General features: G+C 45.5%; 1 protein-coding gene across 2 annotated transcripts; it reads left to right on the top strand.

Annotated features, from left to right (window-relative positions):
- Positions 1–227: 227 nt before the first annotated feature.
- Positions 228–17,491, top strand: TNFAIP2 (TNF alpha induced protein 2). 2 transcript variants are annotated; one of them, XM_061376316.1, is made up of 12 exons: positions 228–713; positions 5,259–5,610; positions 7,365–7,992; positions 9,176–9,290; positions 10,486–10,611; positions 11,435–11,535; positions 11,625–11,723; positions 11,932–12,055; positions 13,067–13,189; positions 14,063–14,218; positions 14,681–14,802; positions 15,644–17,491. In XM_061376316.1, the coding sequence occupies exons 2-12, from the start codon at positions 5,271–5,273 to the stop codon at positions 15,783–15,785; spliced, it is 2,076 nt and encodes a 691-aa protein (XP_061232300.1). In that variant the 5' UTR covers positions 228–713; positions 5,259–5,270; the 3' UTR covers positions 15,786–17,491. The 2 variants fall into 2 exon arrangements, with proteins under 2 accessions (XP_061232300.1, XP_061232298.1); XM_061376314.1 differs by lacking the exon at positions 228–713 and adding an exon at positions 3,872–4,135.
- Positions 17,492–24,356: the final 6,865 nt, after the last annotated feature.

Here is a 24,356-nt window from a genome sequence, read left to right as displayed (position 1 = left end):
CGCTGTTAGCTCTAACAGTGAACTTTGCACACTCCAGGCCTGAATGCAGGATTTGGCTTATTTTGTTATGGAAACAAAATCCTAGACAGCCACAGCTGGGTTCTCATTTAGTAGCAGAAGTTTACAATAACATTGCTTAGATCTGAAGCAAGAAGAAAAATGAACATAATGAGCTGCATTTTCTCTGCTTGTCCCCGATTACAATATATATATATGTGTAACTTCTGCTGTTTGAAAACTTCTCTCTAACAACAGGAGACACTGGTTTACATGACTGTTTCCAGTTACGTTATGGGAAAACAAATTCCTATTTAAAAATGACTGAGGCACTGTGTAGCTTTATCTCCTCTGTTCCCCTATCATGTAAAGGTGGTAGCATGGTTTAATGCTGGTTTAAAGTGCCTCACATCAAGTGAGATGCCCTGGGATCCCCTGCCCAGTCTACTGCTGCCATTCCCATAAGTTCCTTCGGTCCCCCGTCCTCCCCAGCCCCATGGGAGTCCCTGGCACATGGACTGAGTCCCCTAGGAAGGCTCTACTCCTGCCCTGACTTCTATACTGGAGACACAGGTTTTGTTTCCCCTCAGCTTCTGACCCCGTTAGGAGCAGAATTTGGTCACCATCAGGATAGTGCTGGACCACACAGGGTCGTGGATGTCCATAAGGGTGTGTGGACAGGAGCCTGGATTTGAGCAGCACAGTAAAATTTCAAGGTGAGGGTGTCGGTGGAGCTTGTCTATGGAATGTGATTTCTCAGGCAGAGCCAAGTGGGAGCCTCCATCTTCACAGTATCTCCTTTCAGTACCCAATCCAGCTGATGAAAATTCATAGGAAAAAACAGCTTGCAGAGATTGGTGATGGCATCTCCATAGACAATTTGCTTTGATTAAGAGATTTTTTATGTGTCCGAGCTTAGTCCAAGGTACACTAAACTCAGACTGGCCGCACCGCTTTACTGCCTCCAAAGGTGGTTCAACCTGGTGCAGTTTTCTTGTGTGGGCAGGGGTAACCCCATTTCCACAGGATGTAGAGATAAACTTAGCTAAATAACTCTGGATATCTGCGAGTGTGTGGGAGAGTGGGGGATTTCCACTAAAATGAGACATAAATCCTTGTGAGGTGATATGTCAGCAGGCTGGAGAGGACTAAGAATCTAAACAAATGATTATTAATGCTGGCAGCAGCTCAGGAAAAAGATCAGCAAAACATTTCAGAATAGGGGTAATTAGTAAATCTCTTCCCGAGTGCTCTCTGCCACTGTATGAGCCACCTCTTGCAAATGAGCTTATCCCGTAAGTGTGTGGCATGAAAGGTGCTTCCTTTGAGGAGGAAAAGGAGAAAAGGGAAGCCGCTGTGGCCAGAGTCTAGGTTGTGTCCTGTAACGTGGCTCTGCTCCAGGGATTTCCCTCACCCTTGCAGCCCACCCTGGAAAAAGTTCCCTCCCGGGGATATGCACTGTGGTCAGCACCATGCGAAGAGCTTGCTGCATCCCTCTCCAGACACACCATCAGTCAGCAGCACTGCTGTCCAAATGGTACAGAGCTCTGTATAGATGCTATGCATGCTGTGCTCCTCTGCTGGTTGGAAACCACAAGCTGAATATACTACGTCAAATATAATTTAAGCTAAAGATTCCCCTGGCATAGACTATAGTGCCACATGAGTATGATGATGATAACAGTAATTAACAGCAAATGAGTAATAATAGTGAGTTGGGATCTATGTCAAGTCTTGACCTTAGACCACTGAATTTCCCAAGATCTGAGCTTGAACTGTGTGCCTGAGAAATTCTTTGGCGTTTCCCAAAGTGTTAACCAATAAAACAATTAGGAGCCTGCTGAAGCTTCAACAAGCTTTGATGTGTGAGCAGAGCACAGGTATACAGGAGCAGTCTGTGGCCATGCAAGCCAAAGCCAAGCTCCTGGTGTGTCCCATCTGCTGCAGCAGGCAGGAGCCGGTGCTGATGGGGGCACAAGGAGCAGTGCTGGCACAGCATCTCCTGCCTGTGGCCTCCAGCCATGACCAGTGCCACTTCCTTTTAGCTGAGTGTTTCTCAGAGAAAGTGGGGAGGTATTGTTAAGAAAGTTTCTTATAGGCAGTTTTTATTAGGCATTTCTTACAGTAAGTGCTTGGCCATCTAATGATAAAGAGAAGAGACAAAGGCCATAAGGGACAGAGGCTGCATTTCAAGGCAGAGCTGGGGTTTGCTGGTATTTCCTGCTGCAGATACTTCCTGATGTAGATGCAAATATATAGAAACCAACAGTGGCACACCCATAAATGCTGGGCAAGTGTTCAAGCTGGCCAAATGTGAGTGAGCATGGCCACTGCACCAATGGCAGATACTGCACTGAGAGCCTTACTCAGATGCTTAGTTTCTTCAGTGTTTATTAGTTCAAGATAAAAATCACACCCTGACACACCAAAATTGCCAACAGTTTCTATGCTGTTGATCTGGTCAAAGTTCTGACAGCCATTAAAAACTAGATTTCTAACCAACTTAATCATTCCCTTATGGACTATTTTATTTGTAATGTCATTTCGATGGTTTTCAAAGATACATGATATTCATCTTTGTATTGAAGAAGAAACAAAACCATTCTGAAATTCACCTTTCTGATCATCATTCTTCAAAACAAAAGACTCTGGAAGTCGTCTTTGGATATAAGAAACGGAGAGGTACTTTCTGGGATGAGAAAAAAAAAGAACAACAAATGCTTTGTTTGGTATAATAGGAGAGAAAGAAAGGACTCAGCTGCGTCTGTGCCTGAACAAACAGGAAGGAAGGGATTTGGCAGAATGAATCTAAGCACACCATCATATTGGGAAATACAAACAAGGAAAATCATCCTACAAAAATTAGGGAAGTCCCAAACACTTAGAGAGCATCCCTGTTGCTATGATATTTTTTGTAATGGAAATGTAACAAAAAGAATCTCTTTTCCACCATTTTTAGGATTATAATGGGTATCCTGACTAGAATAGCAGGAGTGAAATGTGGTGTTTCATCTCGCCTTCCCTCCCTCTCCAGTAAGTGTGCTAGAGGAAGAAGCAGGAGCATAGCTTCAGCCCTGGCTCAGTGGGCAGCTCTGGTCCCCGGCCCCCCTTTGCTCACCCGCACCACCGGCCCCACAGCCCTGGAGCGCAGCACTCTGACAGCCACCACTGTCACACTCCGCCACGGGAGCATCTTAGGTTTAGCTTCACACTTTGCCTCGGATCACACATTTAGCTGAGAGCCAGCCAGGTCGTACACACACCCACACTCATTCTTCTCCTGCCTGAATGAGTTTTAATCGTCACTATGTTTTAAAAGCAGTAGCATTACTAATCCTGAGCATGACCTGGCAGCCAAAACACAGAGAAGGAAAGCTTTCAGCAGTGCCAGGCTCTAACTGCTCTGTATACCACCCTGCTGCTACCACTAACTTGATGCTTCAAAGGTCTCCAAGCTGCTAGGAGCCAGCAGGAGGAATTGCAATTAAAACAAAAAACCCACAGTCTTCAAACAAGTTTGCTCAAAAATAAGTATCAGAGTTTGTATCAGCATGATACATATCAACAGGGTAAACTTAACAAGGGTATTTGAAGATCACCACATTGTGGCCTAATAAGCGAAGTGGAATCCTTCCTTTATTTAAAACCTAATTCCTCTGCCTTATGCAGTGCAGGTAAGCCAAAACTTGCCTGAGGGTTCTTCGTACAAAAGTGCACTGGTCTCCTAGAAAGTCAATTAAAAAAAAAGTGTTGTTAGAACAAGGATTGGAAACCATGAGTCCATTTATTTATTTAAAATATTTATATAGTTATTACATAGGTTAATATAATTATGCAAATAAATCTATAGCAATATATTAAACTCTACAAGTACATGAATAGTTCTAAATACAAACTCCAACAATGTGTTTTTACAATAACAAATGGCCACCCTTAATTATTCGTAGCACAGGAGCATTAGTGGTACAGCAGGATTCTAGCAGGATAATGTCTGTTTAAACAAGGCTAAACCACCCTGATCTTCATGCCTTGTTCCTGTTTCCCCCTCAGCCAGGCAAGGACTGCTCTGAATATGCATGCAGTGGCCCTGGTCACTAGCACCAGTTTCATTTAGCAGCTCTGGGAAAAGTCCAGTCTGGTTAGTACCTGCTTATCAGAACCTTCCCCCTCCTTTACCCTGTTGCACTAGCATTTCTTTCTGCACAAGCCCCACATTTCAACATAAAGAGACAGGGCAATAATTGCTCCTGGGTATTTGAAAACACTCATCAAGTCATGCTGAAGTTGCCTTGTCTTGGGATGCCATAGTCACCCTGGGACCATTCTGAAAATGAGGTAATGTAGAATGTTAGTGGATTTGAAGGGTCTAAATACGTCCCTGAGCTTTTGTCTGCTGCTTTAGTGATGCAGTGAGCATGTAGAGCATTGAAGCTGGGATTTTGGGGCCTAAAGTGGTAAGTCTCCTAATGCTCATATCAGGAGATACTGCTGTGCTTCCCACACTTCCATCCTTTTGACTATGTTGTTCACATTCCCAGTGTTTCTGAACTCTCAGTCACCTTCCCTGTGAGCTCTCCTCAATAAAGCTAAGAATTTTATTAGTGACTTAAATGGGGCCACAGTTAAACCAGCAGGACTTTTGCTCAGCAAAGACTGATGCGTTACTGGCTTGTCAGGCCCATCTCATATTCATGCTGTACTTGCAAACTCAGTGTGCAGTAAGCTACATGGATGCTTCCAGAAACAGCTGCAGCCAGATGAGCAGAAATTAGCAAAACCAGGCCCTGAGGAAGGTGAGAATTGATCCTAATGCCATATAAAGCATATAAAGGGAGTTTTATGGTTGCTCTGAATAGGCACAGGATGATTGTCCCACCCTCCCACATCATTCATGTGCAGCATTCATGCTCATGTCTGTACTCCCACAGCATCCCATGAGAGAACCCTCCTCTCCTGTACCCAGACAATCTCAAGATCTCAAATCAGGCCATCTGAGTCATCCTGAAAATCACTCATTGATTTTCTCTTAAGTTATTTATTAGACCAGAGAGCTGCTTCCATCCTCTCAGTTACCCGAGGTGATGTTGCTCAGAGACTCTCCTGCCGAGCTGTGCTCGTATCAGACGTGTATAGCACTGCCCACACATGGACACCTCATTCCAGAATTAATTTTATTAATGGGAATACACTTTGCCACATTGTGTCATGGTAATTTTCATGCCAACTGTTATAACCTGACCAGTTCTGTCTGAAACTTACAGGCTAAAAGGAAAATGATGAAAATGTTACCTTTTTTCCAAAATGGTCCCATTGGAATGTGCAATGGATCAGAGGGTTGCATTGGTGCAAACAATCAGCTTGAAAACCCTTCGGCATCAGTAGCTAAGCAAATCCCTGACTGTCCTGAACCTTCTGGAGACGAGATCTGGTCCAGGGACCAGGAGAAGATGAGTGAAAGGCCAGAGGGAGCCTACAGAGCCTCACGTGCATCTTCCATTGCGAGCAATGGGAGCTGCACCTCTGCTGCCGACAGTCCTGAAAAGGGGAAGAAAGGAATAAAGGAAATCTTTACAAATGCATTTAAGAAAATTAAAAAGATCAAGACACCCAGTGGTAAGTGCTCCTTCGTCTTCCTTACACCACCTCATAGGCCACAGTTACTTCTACAGGGACTGCACAAGGTGGAAAATTGTCCCCTTGAGAAACAAGGGCACCGACAGATTGAAGTGACTTGCCGAGGAGCCTTGGGAAACATGGGCTGAGGGAGACCTCAGGTCCTAGTTTTTTGCTACCAAGGACATACTCCTTGAGGAATTGCCAGTTTGTGTGGTTTCTGTCCAAAACAGAACTTAGTTCTACCTCTCATGGTGGCACAGAGGTCTGTGGGTGGGCAAGAAACCAGAACATACCTCTCTGCTCTGTTCCTCCATGAAACCACCACCCTGTGAAATCTTTTTCCCCAAGGCAGCAGTGAGCAGCATGCACAGGTCTTTCTCAGGGCTGATACATGAACATACAGTTCCTCCAGTCATAATACCTGCACAGAGAAACCCAGAACTGGAGAGGAAAGTGCCCCTTGGCACTTCCAAGGCTCACCTACCACCTCAGATGACATATGTCATTACCTGGTTCATAAACTTAATGAGCTGTACCTTGAATTTGCTCAACTAAAGAGCCAGGTCTACTGAAAACAGGCCCTTTATGCCTTTCTTCTTACTACTGCACTGCCCAATTCCCAATGTCTTTTTTGAAATAAAGCAACCAGAATTGCAGAAGATATTCCAGATGAGATACCACCACTGCCTGGTACAATATGTTACCATTTTCCTGTCTCAGCTGGATGTTCCTCACTGTACACATCCCTGGATCATATATAACATTTTCACCATCATCTCTCAATAATGATTTACTAATTCTCTAGGCATTCTTCGTCCTCCATCTCAAGATGATTCACATCCAGCTTGCAGCAAAAATCCTATTTGTTGCCAAGTACCTTTTGTTCTATTGACTTTCTATATTATACTTTTTGCTATTAAATTTCAGCCCATTTACTATTCAAGTTATCTTGCTGTTCCTGTATAATACAGGACCTGTGTAATACTAAGCCCTCAGTTTTGATGATCTCTGAACTTTGTGTAATTAACAGATGCAAGTAAGGGCACTCCCAGCTTTTGTGCCACAGTCTCTCGGGAGAATGTGAAGTAAGATGAGTTTCATGAATAATATAAGCTTTCTCCACCCAGAGTTTTTCATAAAAGCCTTCCACACCCAACAAAACTTATTTTGGGATATAACTTCTCCAGTTTAAATAACTTCTCAGGTTGCCCACTATTGAGAGGCTGCAGCTCAGATAAGACAGTTCAATTGTATTTATATCGCCCGCTAAATGAGTCCACCAAAAACATTTCACAGGTCAGATTGTGCCAGCCTATTTCTGGAAAACCCATGTGATATTTCTTCTAGCACGTCATTTAGCTACATCTTGCCATCTATGTTTTTTCTAAAGCCATGCTTCCGACTGGAGATCATATTAATGGGAAAGGTGATAACAAAGAAATAAATAAATAAATAGAACTTCACAAATCTAAATTTTGGAACAGTTATAGGTAGCTCATGAATAGCTGTCCATATGTAACACAGTAGTGATGGGTATTCAAATTTCCATTGCCCCAGTTAGAGGCAACCTAGAAAAAAACTCATCTTTAAATAACCAGAAAGGTTTTCTATCTGGTAAAGGAGCCTAAGATCCAGTGTTAGAGAAATATAATCATAAAAATAAAACAAACATTCCAGAGCCATAGTTATTTGTAAAGCAGAAATGTAAATCTTCACTATTGGGTAAAGAAAGGCTGTTCTTTTTTCACCAGTCAAAAAAATCATGGATCTCCTTGAAGAGCAGAAGTTTTGCGAAGCCACTCAGCATCTGATTGTGCTGCAGAAGAGCCTGTCTAGCAAAAGTGAGGAGGGACTGAGCACCAGCCAGCAAGATGTCGAGTCCATCTACGAAGTTCTGAATTACAAAGTCTTCAGCATCTTGAAAGACTCCATACTGCTAGCAAAAACAAACCCAGAACTGCTGCAGCAGGCAGTAGAGGCACTGAAAGAGCAGGAGAAAGAAGATCAGAACTACACATCAGAGAATCCACATGACCAAAACATGCCATTTAGACCTAGAAAATGGAAAGAGCTTTGGATGGCTGCAGTAAAGGAGTCAGTAGAGACTCGAATGAAAGACACAAGCTGTACTCCTAGAACTGAGAACCTCTCTGCAGTTGGCCAGAATCTCCTGCATATGGGAAAGACAATGAAAGAAGATTTGATAGTGATTGTGAAGTACATTAAACAGCTTTATCCTCCCGAGTTTAATGTGTTCAGCATATACGCAGAACTCTACCACAATTATTTTGCCTCCCAGACAAAAAAGAGTGCTGAGTCTCATCTGGAAGACAAGGACGTTTATCTCCTCCTGTCATGGGTCCACAATTTTTATCCAAAGTAAGTAAAGCTTTTACACATTCTTATCCTTGGTGATCAATGCAGATTCACTGGCTGCAAAACCATGCATTTTCTTGATTTATGAATTGGTATCACTGCAATGCAGTCTGGCACCTGGCTAGGTTTTAGTGCTGTTGTGCTGATGTACGCTAGCTGGCCAGGACAGCCAGAAGGGACACACTAAGACTGCTAGCCTGTAAACTAAGGGCCGATCCCACCAGTTGGGCCTCTGGGCGACAGACACAGATGTTTTGGGCTTCATTTGTTGGGTAAATTGGGCAGGTTTGTTGCCCTGAGCTCTATTTCTGCTGCAGACCTGAACTCATTCTTGGAAAATTTCAGCCCTCTGGACCAGAGGGCAGCCAATAAATTGAACAACCTGAGATCCAGTTATCCTGGGCATAGAGGATGTTGCTTAAATGTTACCTACTGCTTATGCTCTCCTGCCTGGTTAGGAGACCAGAGTGTACCCCTGTGAGAGGACGACTTCAGCCAAGGGTCACCCTTTATCCTCACAATCCTGTCAGCTATCAAACTGAAAATATTCCTTCTTGTGGCTTATAGTACTGGATGGAGAATTGAGGGCTCTCATTCTTAGATGACAAACAGTAAATACACCGGCAATGTTCCTTCTTGCTGATCTAAAGCCATTCAACCTTCACCTCCACTGTTCTTGTGTTTCACTGATGGAATATAATGAGTCAGTGTTGATCCTGGAAGACTTCCAGAGCCAGTAGTGTGCTCTAGGTCAAGATACTCAGGCCTGAACCAGTGTGTGTTTGGAAATCAGTGTCAGTGAGGAGCAGGGCTGAGCCGGAGCAGCACAGCCCAGTGCTGGGGACAGTGCTGGCCTGGGCAGCAGCTGCCTTGCATGGTGTTCCCAGAGGTATCTGCTGAGAGACAACCTCTCTCCACAGCCAGCTTGCTTCAGGCCCCCCATCCCCACCAGTGTGCAGCAGCTGGTGCTCAGGAGCTGGGCAGAACAGGACTGTTACCCAGGGCTGCTCAGGGTCCCACCCACAGCACAGGTTCAGCTCCTCTGAGCTGAACTGGACTAAGGACAATGTACATTTCCATCTGTTTTTTCACTGATGGCCTTGAAAAGTGTTCGTGATTTGCATCAACAGCTGTCTTGAATTACACTGCCCTTGGAAAATGCAATTGTTTGGCTTTTTCATTCCAGAGATATGAGAAAAGATCATGTTTTAGCAGAAGAGTTGGAAAAAGTTCAGCTTGGAAGCCTCTTACCATCAAGTCTGAGCAAAGAGCTTGAAAAGAAATACCTTGACAGAGAAGAGGTGAGAATCCGTTCAGTCCCTCCTGTTCCCTTAGCTGCTCCCATGAGACTCCTCAGACGAGTTCTGACTTGTCCTGCACGTACACTCCTCACCTGTGGGCCATACACTCTTCCAGAGAGAAGAAGCAAGAATGTTTTTGTTTCTTTTGGGGGGTCAGGTCAGCTTTCTGCTAGATGGGACTTGCAGAGCAAACTTCTGCTTAGCCCTGGCAGCTATCAGAAAAGAGCTGCTCTGTTCCTGCAAACCTTGTGGTAGGAAATCGGGGGGAAATAAAACGAATCTTTGTGGGTAACTTTCCCATCGTCTGTTAAATTCCCAGAGGGATTTACGCTCCCTCTTGCAGCTGATGAATTCAGGGTTCAGCTGATGAATGCAGGTCTGGTGTCGAAAAATCTGTTTCTTTGATGGAGGGTGGCCTGGTCTGGAGAAAATAAGAGTTGCTTTGCTTTTTGGATCACTCTTTCATTAATGGAATCAAGAAGCAACTATCACGGTATTCCCATAGCTTAGCGCTTCTGTTATTTTGGGCTGGAATTCCCAGAAAATGAAAAGATAAGTTCCAGGTTTAGCTGTAGCCAGTGATGGTTTGCATATGGGAGAGGTGGGTGTGAGGGCTGCAAAGCACATGAACAAACTTGGAGATCAGAAATACAGGCCAGCCACCATACAGATCATTTCCAAAATCATGCTGTGTGCACACAAGAGGGGTCAGAGCAGAGAAAATCTGAGAATGTTTTGTTTCACTCTCCAGCACTCACAAGACGTCAGAATTGCTCATGAAAAAGCATTGCAAAACCAGGTCTGCAGATAGCACTGAGTGTGACACACAGGCAGTGCGTGGCTGGGGGAATTTGGGCTCTGACATACATATCTGCCTGCAACCTTCCAACCCACAGCTCCCTTCCCCTGCCCTCCAGATCACCACTGATGTGGCAGGCAGGGGTGTACATCTTGATCTGCATTTCTACCCTGCAATACTCAAATCACTGTCGCATAGGTGGGTATTGTGAGGGGGTTGTCCTTGCTCACGTGAATTGGTCAGTAAGCGTCTTGCAACAAGGAGCCTTTATTTCTCATCCAGGATTGAGAAAAAAGTATGCTCAGCCAGACAAACGGTGGGTAAGTAAAACCTGCATAAGGCAGGAGCTGCTACATCTACTTTGTGGTAAATGCTGTTGTTCTTCCTTCCCTAAAGGCTACTATCAAAAATTTGCTGAGCAGATGTTTAGATAAAGAAATCCAAAGATGGAAAGAAGAAGAAGAACCAGAGAAATTTAATGGGCATTTTCAGAGTGAACTACTAGGAATATTCGTCATCCAGGTAATACAGACATATATTAGAAATAAACAGTCTCATCCTGCACATATTTAGGATTTGAGAACAGCTATGATCAATCAAGAAAGCAAAAGGCCAAGTCACATGTGTAGGGTAGTAGTAGAGGTGGGTGGTACAGGGCAGCCCAAGCCCATGGTCTGGCACATGCTGGAGACAAAATCCTGTATAAGCAAAATGAGCAGGAGATCTGCCTTCATTCTTCCTGTGCCATCTCTTCTGCACCACCGGATGATGCCAAGCCACTAGACACTGGGTAATGTAGCAGCAGAGAAACAAGATCCAGGTTTAGCCAAGCGAGGAAGTAGCACGATGCTCTTGCCCTGCTTGCTCCCAGGGAGACTGCCACTGGCAGAGCTGCTCCGAGTGCTCATGGCCTTTCCTCACACCCAGCACTCTCCTCTGGCTGCAGAAGATTAGTAGAGTTTATTTTTTTCAAATAAACATTTAATATTTTGAGGTGGTTGTGCTTAAATTGGTTTTTCTAATGCAATGATGCGACATTTGGAAACAAAAAAGGCAAAACCCCCACGTGTCACTTTCCCCACTTTCTTGGCTACTTTATAGACTTTCTTTAATGCATCTTTCTTCTTCACCTCTCTCCCAATCTGAAAATGGGGTTCAAAATTGGCTTGAGCTAACCAAGTAAGTATAGAAGTATAGCTGCTCTGCACGGTCATTGGCTCAGTTGCAGGGGGGTGCAGGAGAGCTGGGTTCAGTTACCACAGTTAAGGATCTGTGCCTTTTCAACCAGTGAACCTGGCCTTTTTGAAGCAGACAGCATTTAAAATTGATCTCTTTTCTCTGTTAGAGTATCTACAGTGGCCAGAAGCGAGCTAAGGACATCAGCACAGCAGTGGGAGAGGAGCTGTCACGTCGCCTGTGGAAGGAGCTGCCTGCCTTCCTGAAAAGGTGCGGTAAGGCAGCGCAGGGCTGCAGGACTGGCAGAGCTACCCAGGGCATGCGCTCATCTGCTTCTCCCCTTCCCATCTCCCCTCCAGCTACAAGGATGCTTTTGAAGATTTTAAGGAGAAAAGCAAGAAGCACAGATACTACAAGCCTATACTGATTGCAAGTGTTAACAACTGCTGGAATTTTAGGTAAGGATCCAAAACAAAAGGCTTTGCTGCTTCCTCCTTATTCTCCTATCCAACAGGTAGCGTGATAGAGGGGAGGTACTCCAGGGTGGGCAGAGGAACATCCATCTGCCTGCAGAGGAAGGTTTGGATACCTCCAAATTTCTCTCTCTCTCTCTCTCTCTCTTTTTTGAGGACAGATTATTCTGACCTTGCTGATATTTCCTTGTAGAGACTACGTGGAGAAAAACATGTCAGAAAAGGATGACAATAGAGCCAGTATCCTCAGCACGCTCAGTGACATTGAAAACAGCGGCTTTGACGTGCTGCTTCAGCAGCTGTTTGTCCAGCTGAAGGTACCTTATCCATGCCCCATACCCGGCTGCCCCATGGCTCAGCCTGTGCTGGTTTTAGGCATGTTCTTCTCAGTATGCTATCAGTTGACCAAATCTCTGATTCAAATGCAGAAAAGTTCAGAAGGGCTCAGGGGCAGATCACCTCTCAGCATCAGTCCTAACTCACATGCTGCTAGAAAACTCAGACTCACTTCTTGAGCTGGTCCTCAAGACTGCAGGCAAAACAGGCACAGCTACGTAGAGCTGACAGTACAGACCAACATAAACCATGCTGATCACACCTAAGATAAGTGCTGCAAGAGGGAGAGTCTCAACCTGCATGTGTTTACATTCCAGTCTGTCAGAAGCAATCACAAATGACATGAACTGCAATTATGCAGCTTTTGGCTTCTTCATAAAGGTGGCCTGAAAGGCACTTCTGGTTTCTTTCTTTTTTTTAAAAAAAAAAAAATCTTTTTTCTTTTCTGTTTTTTTTTTTTTACATATAACACAAGCTTTTTAAGTTAAGCAAGTGTGGTGGAGGGGAAGGTGTAGGAGTCAGGAATGTTCAGCCACAATCTCTCCTGTTTTTTTCTGTAGGGCCTTTTGGAAGGCATGACAAAGCAGTGGTGCTTTTTTATCATTTTCATATTTATTTTCTGTGCCCAAGAAAAATTGTGATTGAAAACACCTCATAATGATTTTTTTTTTTTTTTCTCCCTGATGGTTCCATAATTCTCTAATCAGGCAAGATAGTGTGCACAAAACATGGAAAATGTGAGGGAAAACCGAAGCATCTTCAATATGAACCTTTCAAGCTCTCAGTCATTTTCATCATGAGGAACAAAGAAAGAGGCACAAACCCAATACAGCCCCCTCTTCCTCTGCCCCCATAGGTCATCGTCACCACATCTCTGCACAGGACTCCACACTGAACTGTCACTGTGTAGCATATTGTACATATAGAAATGTTAAATATACACATGCATAGAATTTGTTTTGAGGGAACTAAGCAGATTTCCCTCTTTTCAGCCAATTTACAAGAAGTTTACAGAAAATAAGTGGGACTCCAGCAATGAAATTATGAACGAGATCATTAAAACCACCAGCAAACATATTTCAGACTTCAAGACCCTAAAGGACCCTTTCTACCACGTAAGTCCATGAGAAATATTGGAGGGATTCTGGGATGCTGAGGCTGCATATTCAGCTCTGATCCTCTGGGACTCGAGTTGCCTTGACCCACATTAGCTGATGAACTGGCCTGGCATCAGAGAGCCCTCTCAGGCAAGATTCCCATCAGCATGAAGTTTTATCTACACTAGCCATATAAATCTTACTCTTCAACAGAGGCAGACTCCTATAGCTCTGCTGTGGTGTTTGCAGAGAAAACCACCCTCCTGTAGAGAAAGTGCTTTAGGGACCACTCAAAATACAGCATTATTTATGTATGGGTTTGGTTATCCATGTTGAAACACAGATGCAATTGCATGGTTCTGTCTCATGGCTCCTTTGATTTTCCTAAGGACTGGAGAAGATGGATACAACTGGGAAAAGTCCTACCTAACTGATTCACAACCACCTCTTCAATGGTGCTGCAGTATATACGAAACATCACCATATAAAAAAACTCTTTGATTTCCTGCCTTTGTCTTCTTAGTAGCTGAAACAAAATTATGATGTTTTGTGTGTTAGAGAAAGGAACAGGAGGAGCAGCATGAATTCCTGTTTCTCTGGTGTACTGTTATTTCTCCAGCACATGAAGATCTCTTCTATGCTTTAAACGCTTCCCAGAAGGAAGCAAGATTTGGAAATTCCCACACTTCGTTAGTTTGAGTACAAAGACATTCTCAGCATCTAGGATGTTGCATACCAGTAATGGGGAGGTTGGCAACCGGCATGATTCCATTAGCAGCAGGCATTTTTGTGGGGCAAGTCTTACAGCACCCAAAACATTTCTGTCCTCCATCCATACTGTTTTTCCACAAGCAAAAGTAGCTGGATGATCCCCCTTCTCCTTCTCAACAGGCTATCATCGAGAAGGTCCATGCCCACTTGGTTAAAGCATACATTGTGAGGCTGCTGAAGAGGAAAGTCAGCTTGAAAGGCACAGCACAACAGCAAAACTTGGCCCAACACATCTCCAAAAATGCTGCTGACCTGGAAGCCTTCTGTACCAGCAATGTACGTGAGTGTACTGTGAACACAATGGCACGGGGCATGATACGCTGAAAAACAGGAAAACAAATTTTCTGGGGCTTCTTGTTAACCTTTCCAAATCAGCTTAATTTCCTGGAAGGCAGAAAGAGGTGTCCAAGTGCCTGCAGGCAGGAAGGGTCCCATGCCACCAGCCTGCCCTTCCCCGGATGGAGAGCCATGATTTCATCCTCCTTTGTCCCATAGGCAGTGGTTTCCTTTCAAAGGTTTATATTATAATAGGGTCAGATGATTTAGCTAATCTCTAGTCTCAGTGCAGCTTGCATGGGGCCTGGGGTTTGACTCATCCTTGATATTCCTTGTTCTACTGCTTTTAGGTCTGGCAGGGGCTGGAACAGACCCCAGGAAACAGCTTCAGAAGCCAGCTCCTGGGCTGGGCGGAGGTTTGTACCTCCGTGGTGCCCTACTGACCTCTTTCTCTTCTGGCAGGGGTCTCAAGCCACGTGGCTGAATTCGGCGCTCCCCAAACTGGCTGAAATAATCCGACTTCAGGATTTAGGTGCCATTAAAATTGAAGTTGCAACACTCGCCACCACGTACCCAGATATCCGGTAAGAGACAGTGGAACAGATTTGCAAGCACACTGATGGAATTTTAGTTGAGCTGGAAACAGTGGGATACAAGTATAGGTGAGAGCCACAAAGATGATTAAAGGAGTGGAACATCTCCCTTATGAGGAGAGGCTGAGGGAGCTGGGTCTCTTCAGCTTGGAGAAGAGGAGACTGAGGGGTGACCTCATCAATGTTTACAAATATGTAAAGGGTGAGTGTCAGGATGATGGAGCTAGGTTTTTTTCAGTGATGTCCAGTGATAGGACAAGGGGCAATGGGTGTAAACTGGAGCATAGGAGGTTCCACGTGAACATCAGGAAGAACTTCTTTACTGTGAGAGTGACAGAGCACTGGAACAGGTCGCCCAGGGGGGTTGTGGAGTCTCCTATGTTGGAGATATTCAAGGCCCGCCTGGACAAGTTCCTGTGTGATGCACTCTAGGTTACCCTGCTCTTGCAGGGGGGTTGGACCAGGTGATCTTTTGAGGTCCCTTCCAGAACCTTGGGATTCTGTGAGGTTCATATAGCCCGAGTCTATAAAAATTGCCAGGCTGTGGCAATCCCAGTACCATCAGACAACAAAATAATCCATTTTAAAAAAACAATTTAGATATTCCAAATTCTGGCCTGATTTTGTGCTTTGTCTTGGAGGTTCCCTACCCTACCCCGAACCTCCCTGGGCAGTGCTGTGTCCCATGTAGGACTGCCAGATGCTGAGCTGGCATCCATCAGGGACCTTAGCACCCACTGTGGGGTGGGGTGGGGGCCACATCCTGGCTCAAGGGTCCCATCATGCAGAGATCTGCAGGACAAGATAACACCTGCCTGTTTCTCTTCCACAGCAAAAGGCACCTGGAAGCATTCCTGTACATCAAAGCCAACTTGTCTCGCAGTGAACTCAAAAGCATCCTGGGCTACTTGGCAGACAGCACAGCATCCCTGCTGCCCAAGGCCCCTCTCTTCTCTGACATAAGTGTGTCCTAGACCAAGGCACCCTTTGGCACCCCTTGTGCTGGACTGTTAGCTGAGCCAGGGATGGAAACTGTCTCCTGGAGTGATGCACAGGGCACACTGCCGCCTTTTCCTAGGGAATGTGCCATGTCCTTATCTGCTGCTCAGCACTTGCATGGGAATCACTGTCCCCATGCAGGGCCCAGAGGAGGATGCGCCCGCAGGAGGAGCAGTGCCCACAAGGAGCAGGGCCTCCCCTTGCACCAGTTATGGACTCCCCCAAGGACTCCTTGGTGCAACCATGTTCTCTGTCTGGATACTGCTCTGGTGCTCTGACATCTGTCTACCTCACAAGGTCTGTGAAGGCCATGTTGCTGGCTCCCCAGCTAACCCAGACTGAGCAGGCATCTCCTGTGTAGCTTTTTATATTTGAAGGGAGCAGAGGGAAACAGAAACAGAAGCCAAATTTAGAGATGTTGGAGAAGTCCCATGTGAGCATGCTTGTACCCTGTCTGCGTTCCTCTGAGCTGGGCAGGGGCCACTGCATTAGGGTGATGTCCCATCAGGCACCAGGTTTCAGGCCAGGAGGAGCTGTTGCACAGCCACAGCAGGACTCCTGCTGTCCCATTGTGCTGTAGGACCCCAGACCTCCAGACCTGTGGTTTGGAGTGGCCCCAGCTGCACACTTTGCCCCACTGTACAGGGGCATTGGAGTCTCCAAGCTGAAGTATGTTTGCTTCACCTTTGTGAGGTGGGAGACCCCGACCCCCTGGCAGCCACCAGCCCCTCTGTAGTGACCCCATCCACTGCATCTGTACTGGAGTGATTCCCTACTAGCAGAGAATTGGAAGCAAGCTGCCTATTGCAATGGATCATGTGGGCTAAGCCCCAGCATCTAGTAAAGCACTTTCGGATACTAAAGCCCTCCTTATCAAGGAGAGGACTTTCCCAGACCCCATGGGCATCATAGGCTTCAAACGGGTGGAGGAACTGGTCTCAAATGCCATTAAAATGTACTGAGCATCCCGTATGCATCACTGTTTCCCTGCTCGCTCTTTCCCATCATGCTGTGAGGTAGACATGATGTGAAAACACAAATGGGTCTGTTGTGAAAATGTTTTCACAGCGCAGTTTTCTGGGAGGTGAATCACTTGTCTGAACAACAATGTGTTCAGTTGATGACCTTTCCCTTCTGTTTTTCTCTATTTCAACTTCTGAAGCACTCTGTAAAAAGTTGGTCCGGAAGGAAGACATATAATGACTGTGCAACCCATGTAATCTATTTATATGCATATGCAGTGTACCATTGGTGTATTTTTGCATCCAATTTTATTTTTTCTCTAAGATACTCGTTTGCAATATTTATATTTAAACAGTATTCAAATATGCTGGAAAAGTGACTCATTTATTCTGTCTCTGGCTGTTGTTTCCTGCACTGCCATATGTAGTCCTATGTACTCCTTCAAAGGACCAATTCTCCCTCTACTCCCAGCCTGCTCTGGTGAATATCACCCACTGATTCCAGGTGTGAGGAGGGTTTTGCTGGGCTACAGACAAGCTGGAAAAGCAGAGGCCCCCTCTGTGCTGTGTTGGGTCTCACAGCCTGGCTTTCCCCACTACCTGGGGCAATACTGCCACGTGCATAGTGCTTATGGTACCTGGTACAACAAAGTCCAAACCATCAGCCTCTAAGCACTACCGCAGTCTCAATGTTAAATAATAAAAAGCAATGTATTTGACATGCATCTCCCCCTTACTGCTCTGGCATCCCCCTTCCTCCATCTCTGTTGTCTCATCCTGTTCATACAAGCCTTTAGGGGATGTAGCCTGACAGAATTTGGCCCCGGCTGGTCCTCCTGGTCCCCTTTTATGCTCCTGGCAGTTGCTGATAACCCTGTGTTATTGCTGCTACCCCTGTGAGGTGGATGCTGAGCACTCCGGGCTGCTCACTGGCAGTGGCTGATGGTGCACAACAGGAGAAGGAGTCTTCTGCTGACAGGTTATGTGGAAAAACAGTGCTTTGCTTTCAGCCTGCTGCCTGGCCATGGGACCACAGACACCGTCTCCCCCCATCAGCACACACAAAACTCATAAGTACACATAATTTTAAAACTTATGCACACCATTTAAACACTTATCCCAATTACAGGTTGAAGGCAAATGCCAAACTGAATTCAGACAGTGCTGAGCACTCATGAAACTGTCACCTGTTGTGGAACATTTTCTTTCCCAATTAGTGAAAGGTCATTTTATTGCTATAAATAATCGCGTTTTGATCTGCTACAGGCCTACAGAAATGCATCATACAAGTGATTGCACTGGTCTTTAAATAAAAAAGATTCCAGCTATGTAAGTGCTCCAAGGAAAATAGTGTATCTATTTATAGATCATAATTAGGATGGGTAGGAGAAAGTGGTTTTCATACAAATTTCATAAGCCATATGGAACTGCATTGTGCAATTCTCTTCATCCTGCTATAAACCCCCAGCTTTCAGCTCTAACGAGCCCAGGAGACTGACTTATTTGTGTGACTCGACATTTACAATGGCATTTATTTATATTTGACATATTACACATAGCCAGGTACTTTCAAAAGTTTTCACAACTCTCTTCTAATAACAGTGTGCCATGGTTTCAGCTGGGGTAGAGTTAATCTTAGTCTCTTGTGCTTCGGATTCAGGATGAGAACAATGCTGATAAGACACTGATATTCCAGTTGTTGCTAGGTAGTGCTTACCCTAAGTCAAGGACTTTTCATTTCATGCTCTGCCAGTGAGGAGGGGCATGGGAAGCTGGGAGGAAGCAGAGACAGGATGCCTGACCCAAGCTAGCCAAAGGGGTATTCCATACCACAGCACGTCATGCCCACTATATAAACTGGGGGGGTTGGCCAGGAGCCACCGATTGCTGCTCAGGTCAGGCTGGGTATCAGTCAGTGGAAGGTGAGCAGTTGTATTGTGCACCACTTGTGTTTATTGGGTTTTATATCTCTCTCTGTTTTTCCTCCTATTATCATTTTTGTCACTATTATATTGTACTTTATTTCAATTATTAAACTGTTCTTATCTCAAACCATGGGGTTTACTTTTTTCTGATTCTCCCACATCCCATGGCATGGGAAGAGTGAGCAAGAAGCTGCATGGTACTTAGTTGCCAGCTGTGGTTAAACCATGACACAGTGTTAGATTAATACTGATAAATAGCACTCCTATAAACTTACTATATCCAATTTTGTGAGCTCACTGTGTCAGGATGTTCTTTACCTCTGCTGATGCTGATACTGATGTCTGCCTCTTCCTGGAGGCAGAGAAGGTAGGCAAGATGAAAAAATAAATTCAGCTTTTAAACAACTAACCAAGCTGGCCACAGTTGCTGTGGCATTTCCAGCTCTTCCTCTTGCCTGCCATCAGTGCCCCAGGACATCAGCCTGCAACAGCCACTGCACTGGCCACAGACCTAGCTCTTGCATGCATGCACACATACTCCTGGCTCCATACCCATCTGTCCCACCAGGCACTACCATCACTTGGCAGAATACTTGTAGTTTACAGTGCAAAAGATGCAGGGACACAGACCACAGTGCACCAGAGGGTGGATTGAGGCATTACTCAGCTCCTGAAGGAGCCATCTGCTGCACACCAAGTCCCCAGAGACACCTGGGGAACCTTTGCCCTTGCTGCAGGGAAAGCCAAAACCAGACAGATAGTTCCTGGGCTCCTCTGAGGTGTGAGCATGATTTTAAACAGCAGCTGAGAATCTCTGGGGTCTGCAGACCCAGAAATGAAGCATTAAGAAACCAGAGTGCCTGCAATTCCTCCTATTTGAGGCGGGATTTTCTCACCAGGATGCTCTGAGAGATGACAGCACTGGACTAAAGGCCATAGGATTTACTGGTGGTAGGAGAGACACACTAGACCAAAGCGCTTTGGCAATTGGGGCTTTCGAAATTCAGCCCACACCTCTGGGTGGATAGTCCTGGCTTTGCTGGCATACAGTGACATGCACATGAGACAGGTGACACAGCACCTCATCTACTAGTTAATGTAAAGCAGGAGGAGAACGTGCAAAGAGTGTGAGAGCAATGTGCCGGCCTCCGTTTGCAAATCTTGTGTTTAGTTTAGCTTCTATGAACTTTAATAGGAGAAAACCTGGAAACTCCCGTCCAGTGGGAAGAGACCATGAGAGCAATGCATGGAGCATCCCAAAGGAAAGGTACACCTGCAGTGAGTAGGAATGGCAAGGCCCCCTCCCCTAGGGTAATTAGGACACACAGGCTGCGGATCCTGTATCTCTCAGCCCAGTTTCACGTGCTGCCCCATCAGTTCCTCTGCTTTGCACATCTTGGGCCAAAAGCTGGTGTTGGGGACCAAATGGGCAGAAGTCAGCATCACTGAGTGTTGGAGAGAGAGGATATTTCAGGAACAGGCTAGAGGCTGATAAGCTTGGGTGTCACATGGGCAAAATTATGCTTTGCCTTGCCATACTGTAGATTGAAACCCATAAGAATAATTACTGCCTTCCTGAATGACTTAAAAGAGGATGCAGCCAATCCACCCACAACGATATCCTGGAAATACAAAATAGCTCTTCTGTAGGCACAATATCAGAGATAGCAGCTAATGTCAGGGGATTTTGAGAAGTACTCATCAGTTCAGCAGCCTCACCTCCTGAGGGGAAATCCAGAGGAGATGCGATGGAGCAGATGCACACATTGGGCTGTGCAGGTGCACTGGAGGAAGGTTAATTGTGTTTTTTAAAGCAATATGAAGGTTTTTAAGTGACAGTGACGTGAATGTTCACACCTGCTGGACACCATTTCACATTGTTACCCAGGGCTTTCTCCTCTAGAAATCAAGTTAAAAACAAAATCCTTTTGAACTGATCAGTTTGGAGGCTTTCCTACAAACTCATTTTTCATCTTGGTCCTTCTCCCTCAGATGTTTTCAGTTGCTTCTTTCACCTTCTCCACAAGCCTTGTGATGCCTCCCAACACTACCAGAGGTGCCCTTGAGCCACCTTCTCCTAACCGTCCCACCCTTTATTCAGTGGATGGGACACACCAGAGCATACCATGTGCCAGCACCCAGAAGGACCATCATTTGAGGACAGGGAATTCATGGATATTTATCTAAGTGGTTTTCATCCAAATAGAACAGAGCACTTGAGCTGTAATAACGTTCCTAACAGGCTAATAAAAGAGGACAACTTATCATTTAGCAGAAAAGCTGAGCTCTCAAAAGTACTCATTACTGTTGGAATGGCTGTGATGAGGAGATCGGCTCTGAAAGGGAGGAGATTATAACAAACTCTCAGATAGAACAATATTGGTCCTGGAGTCTTCAAGAGCTTTTGAGCCTTATCCCAAACACTGGAGTCATATCCCAAGGGCTGGAGGCCAAACCCTAAGTCCCACAGTGAAGAGCAGGGCAGCCTGAGAGCTAAACCAAGGGTACAGATTAGAGAGAATATCAGGATAAAGTAAACAGTGCTATGTCCTAGTTAACAGATGACTGTTTCTGCTCTTTGGTTTCATTGCAGTTCCCTCTACCCTACTCCATGGCTACAAGAAGTGGTGATAGACATCTGACCTGTGGGGCAGGGACTGTCATCTTCACACTCCTGCACAGCAGACCCCTTGTCTTTGTCAAGGTCCCAATCCCAACTTTATCCATTGTGACACAGCCCCTTCACAGTCTGCATTGGACTATGCAGACCCAGAAAGTCTGGTTGAAGCTACTTGCTCTCTCTGTTTAACATGCAGGGAGTGACAGAGGTATTTTCAATGCCCCAAGAGGTGTATTTAACCCATCAGGATCCTGGCAGCCACCCGACTGCAGACACTCCTGGACCACACTGGCCTTCAGGTCCCTGAGCCAGCAAGCAGGTGTGAAGGGAATGGCACCTGTAGAGGCCACACTTCATTCAGGGGTGTCATTGCTGTCCTGCCTGACATGGGTGGTTTGCAGGAAACAGCTCTGTGCAGCCTTGTGTTCCTCCCCTCGGCAAGGAGCACCCAATTCCACCTGTGAAGGACCACAGGTCTTGGAGTAGCTTCAGAGAGGCAGGTAGGATTCACAGGCTGGCCCTGTGACTCACAGGGCAAAGAAACCCATAAGAGTCACCAAAAAACGGGGGGAAACTGAGCCAGGGTAACTCTTAACACATGCTGGGTGTGCTAGACCTGCTTGCGGAGGAAGCACACGGGTAGGAGGAGCAGTAACCCAACCTTTGCTGGATACCAGTAAGTGAAACATAGGAGGTGCCCTGAAGAAACAAGGCTGCAGAAGTAGAGACTGAGGTGAGAAGCCAGCCTTCAAGTACCTGCTATGCCTCTGGCTGTGCTCAAAAGTCTTCTCTTGGTCTTTGCTTAACTGTCCAGCTCAGCATCCCCTTCTGATCCATTAAAATATCACAAAGACCAAAGTATTACTGTGGAATGCATGAACTGCCCAAGCTCCCATTTTTGTTTGATTTGATTTCTCTACGAAGCCTCTCTCAAGGAGCTCAGATTGCATTTATTTGGGGAACATTCTGTCAGATCAGCACGTACAGCATGAAATCAATAGCAGCTTTTGAAGAAAGACCACATTCATCCATTGTCCAGAACAACCTCTTAAGCCAACTTTTCTTGGGTAGAAACCACAGTTAAGAAAAAAAAGGTTCCACCTTTCTTCCACCTACCTCAAAACCTCCACCCTCTTGGCAAAAGCAAATCTCTCCTTGTAACACTATTTCTGTACAAAAACTACTTCTATGCAAAATAACACTATTTTTATCCACGCATGAAGTTCTTTCCGGTGTAAGATTCTACTGCTTCTTATGAGCAACTCTGTATCACAAGCTTCAGTTTATTATTCAAAATTATACTAATTGCCCATTTTTGTACATTTCAATACAGTTTGACTTGAAAAACAGACTGCTTTCAGCAGTACACGAGCAATGCTTAATGTGCAAATTAACATCAAGAGAAGCAGCACAGAGCAGATTTCTGCTATCTCTTCTCCCTATACACAGAAAAAAATCTTCATAGGGGTTCTTTCAAGACAGAAATGGGGGCAATAAAATCTACAGGGTTTTAAGAGCTGATAGCTGGAGCTGTTTATAATGGATGCTCATATGATTTCTTAGCCTGAGACTCCTGCATCACACATGAACACACTGCCCCCACACAGATGATTCCACCGTAACAACTGTTTTTCTTACAGACACTCTCTATCCAGCCTTTTCCCCGGTTTCAGCCCTTCAAGGAACAGTTTTCTGGAAATTCAGGATATTTCTCCAGGGTATTTTGTTTGCAAACTCAAACTGTGAAGTCCGGGACCCGAGAGCTGGTTGTGCCGATCTGTGACACCCCTTCGTCTTCTCAATCTCTGCCACAGCATGTACTTAGGCAAGTCCCAGTCTGGCTTTTGGTCAGTATTCCTTCTGGTAACTTTCTCCTCAAGGAAAACACAAGAAAACCCAGGCCATACAAGTTCATGATGTCATTATGAGCTTTGACATACTATGAAAGAAATACAAATCATGTGCAGAGGACTTCTCTGTCTTCTTCAGGGATTTGAGGCATCAAGAACCTCAGTGTTTTGGTCATGCAATTCTCACATGATATAAAAAATAATTTAATAACCAGAAAACATGCTATGAACTTCAATCTTACCTGTACTTCCAGTATTCAGGACTGACAAATTGGGAGTGCTGATTTCTGAATTCTCTGAACTCTGAAACTTTTGGTAGACAAAGACAAATACATGCAGAGTATGCCCAAAAGAATGAAGGTGGGCATCAGCCCCCAGAGGCTGATGTGACTGATCTTGGGAGACAGTGATGAGCTACGTGTTTGTTCGGTTCAGATGTTTCACCTGTGTGCTATTAGGGCAGCCTGTGATGGCTGGTGAAGGATGTGTTCCCCTGTAGGACAGGCTGAGAAGTCAACCAGAGGCTGGGGTCAGTGTTACTTCCCAGCAGCAAAGAGCCATTATCACACAACTGCTGCAGGAGGCAAACCTCTGCCTAGGTATGTAAGGATGGGAAACGATCACTGATGTAATCAAGTGGTTGTCTATCTGCTGGATAGGGAGGGAACAGGAAGAGTTCCCAGGAGGAAGGTGATACCTGCCTGGGCATCAGTGTCAGAGGAGGATGGTTGTGCTGTGGAAAGGGAGGGTGACCTAGCACCAGCACTGAGAAATGGGACCCAGTGCTGGTCTCTGAACAAAGCTCTTTAAATACTCCCTTTGTCAGAGGCTCCTTAAGGGACACAAGCCACAGTGTAGGAGCAGGAGGAGGCAGGGAGCCTTTCTGGTGAAGCATTAGTGCAAGTGGTGATGCTTGCATGTCTTTCATGTCTTCATTTACATCTCTCATGAGCATGTGCAATGATGTCCTCAGGTGGAAGAACAAATCATGGATACCTGGCTGTGCCTGTGCTCTTTTAACCTGGCTTGGGTGACTGCAGCTTGAGGTGACTGGGTAGCAATGGATTATCCCAACAGGCCTGTGTCCAAAGACACAGCAAAAGCATAATCTGAGGGTGAGGCACCATAAGGCAGTGCCACAGCTCCCCCCCATGCTCCCTAACCACAGGCATGATATGCAAGGGCCTGG

Source organism: Neopsephotus bourkii, unplaced genomic scaffold (assembly GCF_033783945.1).
Source record: "Neopsephotus bourkii isolate Nb327-2 ecotype Australia unplaced genomic scaffold, CSIRO-AGI_Nbou_v1 NB_1707, whole genome shotgun sequence".
Classification (NCBI taxonomy): domain Eukaryota; kingdom Metazoa; phylum Chordata; class Aves; order Psittaciformes; family Psittacidae; genus Neopsephotus; species Neopsephotus bourkii.
The sequence above is the reverse complement of the archived record's forward strand: the minus strand, read 5'-3'. Positions and strand labels throughout refer to the sequence as shown.

Coding starts and splice junctions, on each gene's coding strand:
- TNFAIP2 (XM_061376316.1), top strand. CDS start 5,271: ATGATGAAAATGTTACCTTTTTTCCAAAATGGTCCCATTGGAATGTGC. Junction 5,611..7,364: donor AAAGATCAAGACACCCAGTG/GTAAGTGCTCCT, acceptor TTTTTTCACCAG/TCAAAAAAATCATGGATCTC. Junction 14,803..15,643: donor ACCACGTACCCAGATATCCG/GTAAGAGACAGT, acceptor TCTCTTCCACAG/CAAAAGGCACCTGGAAGCAT.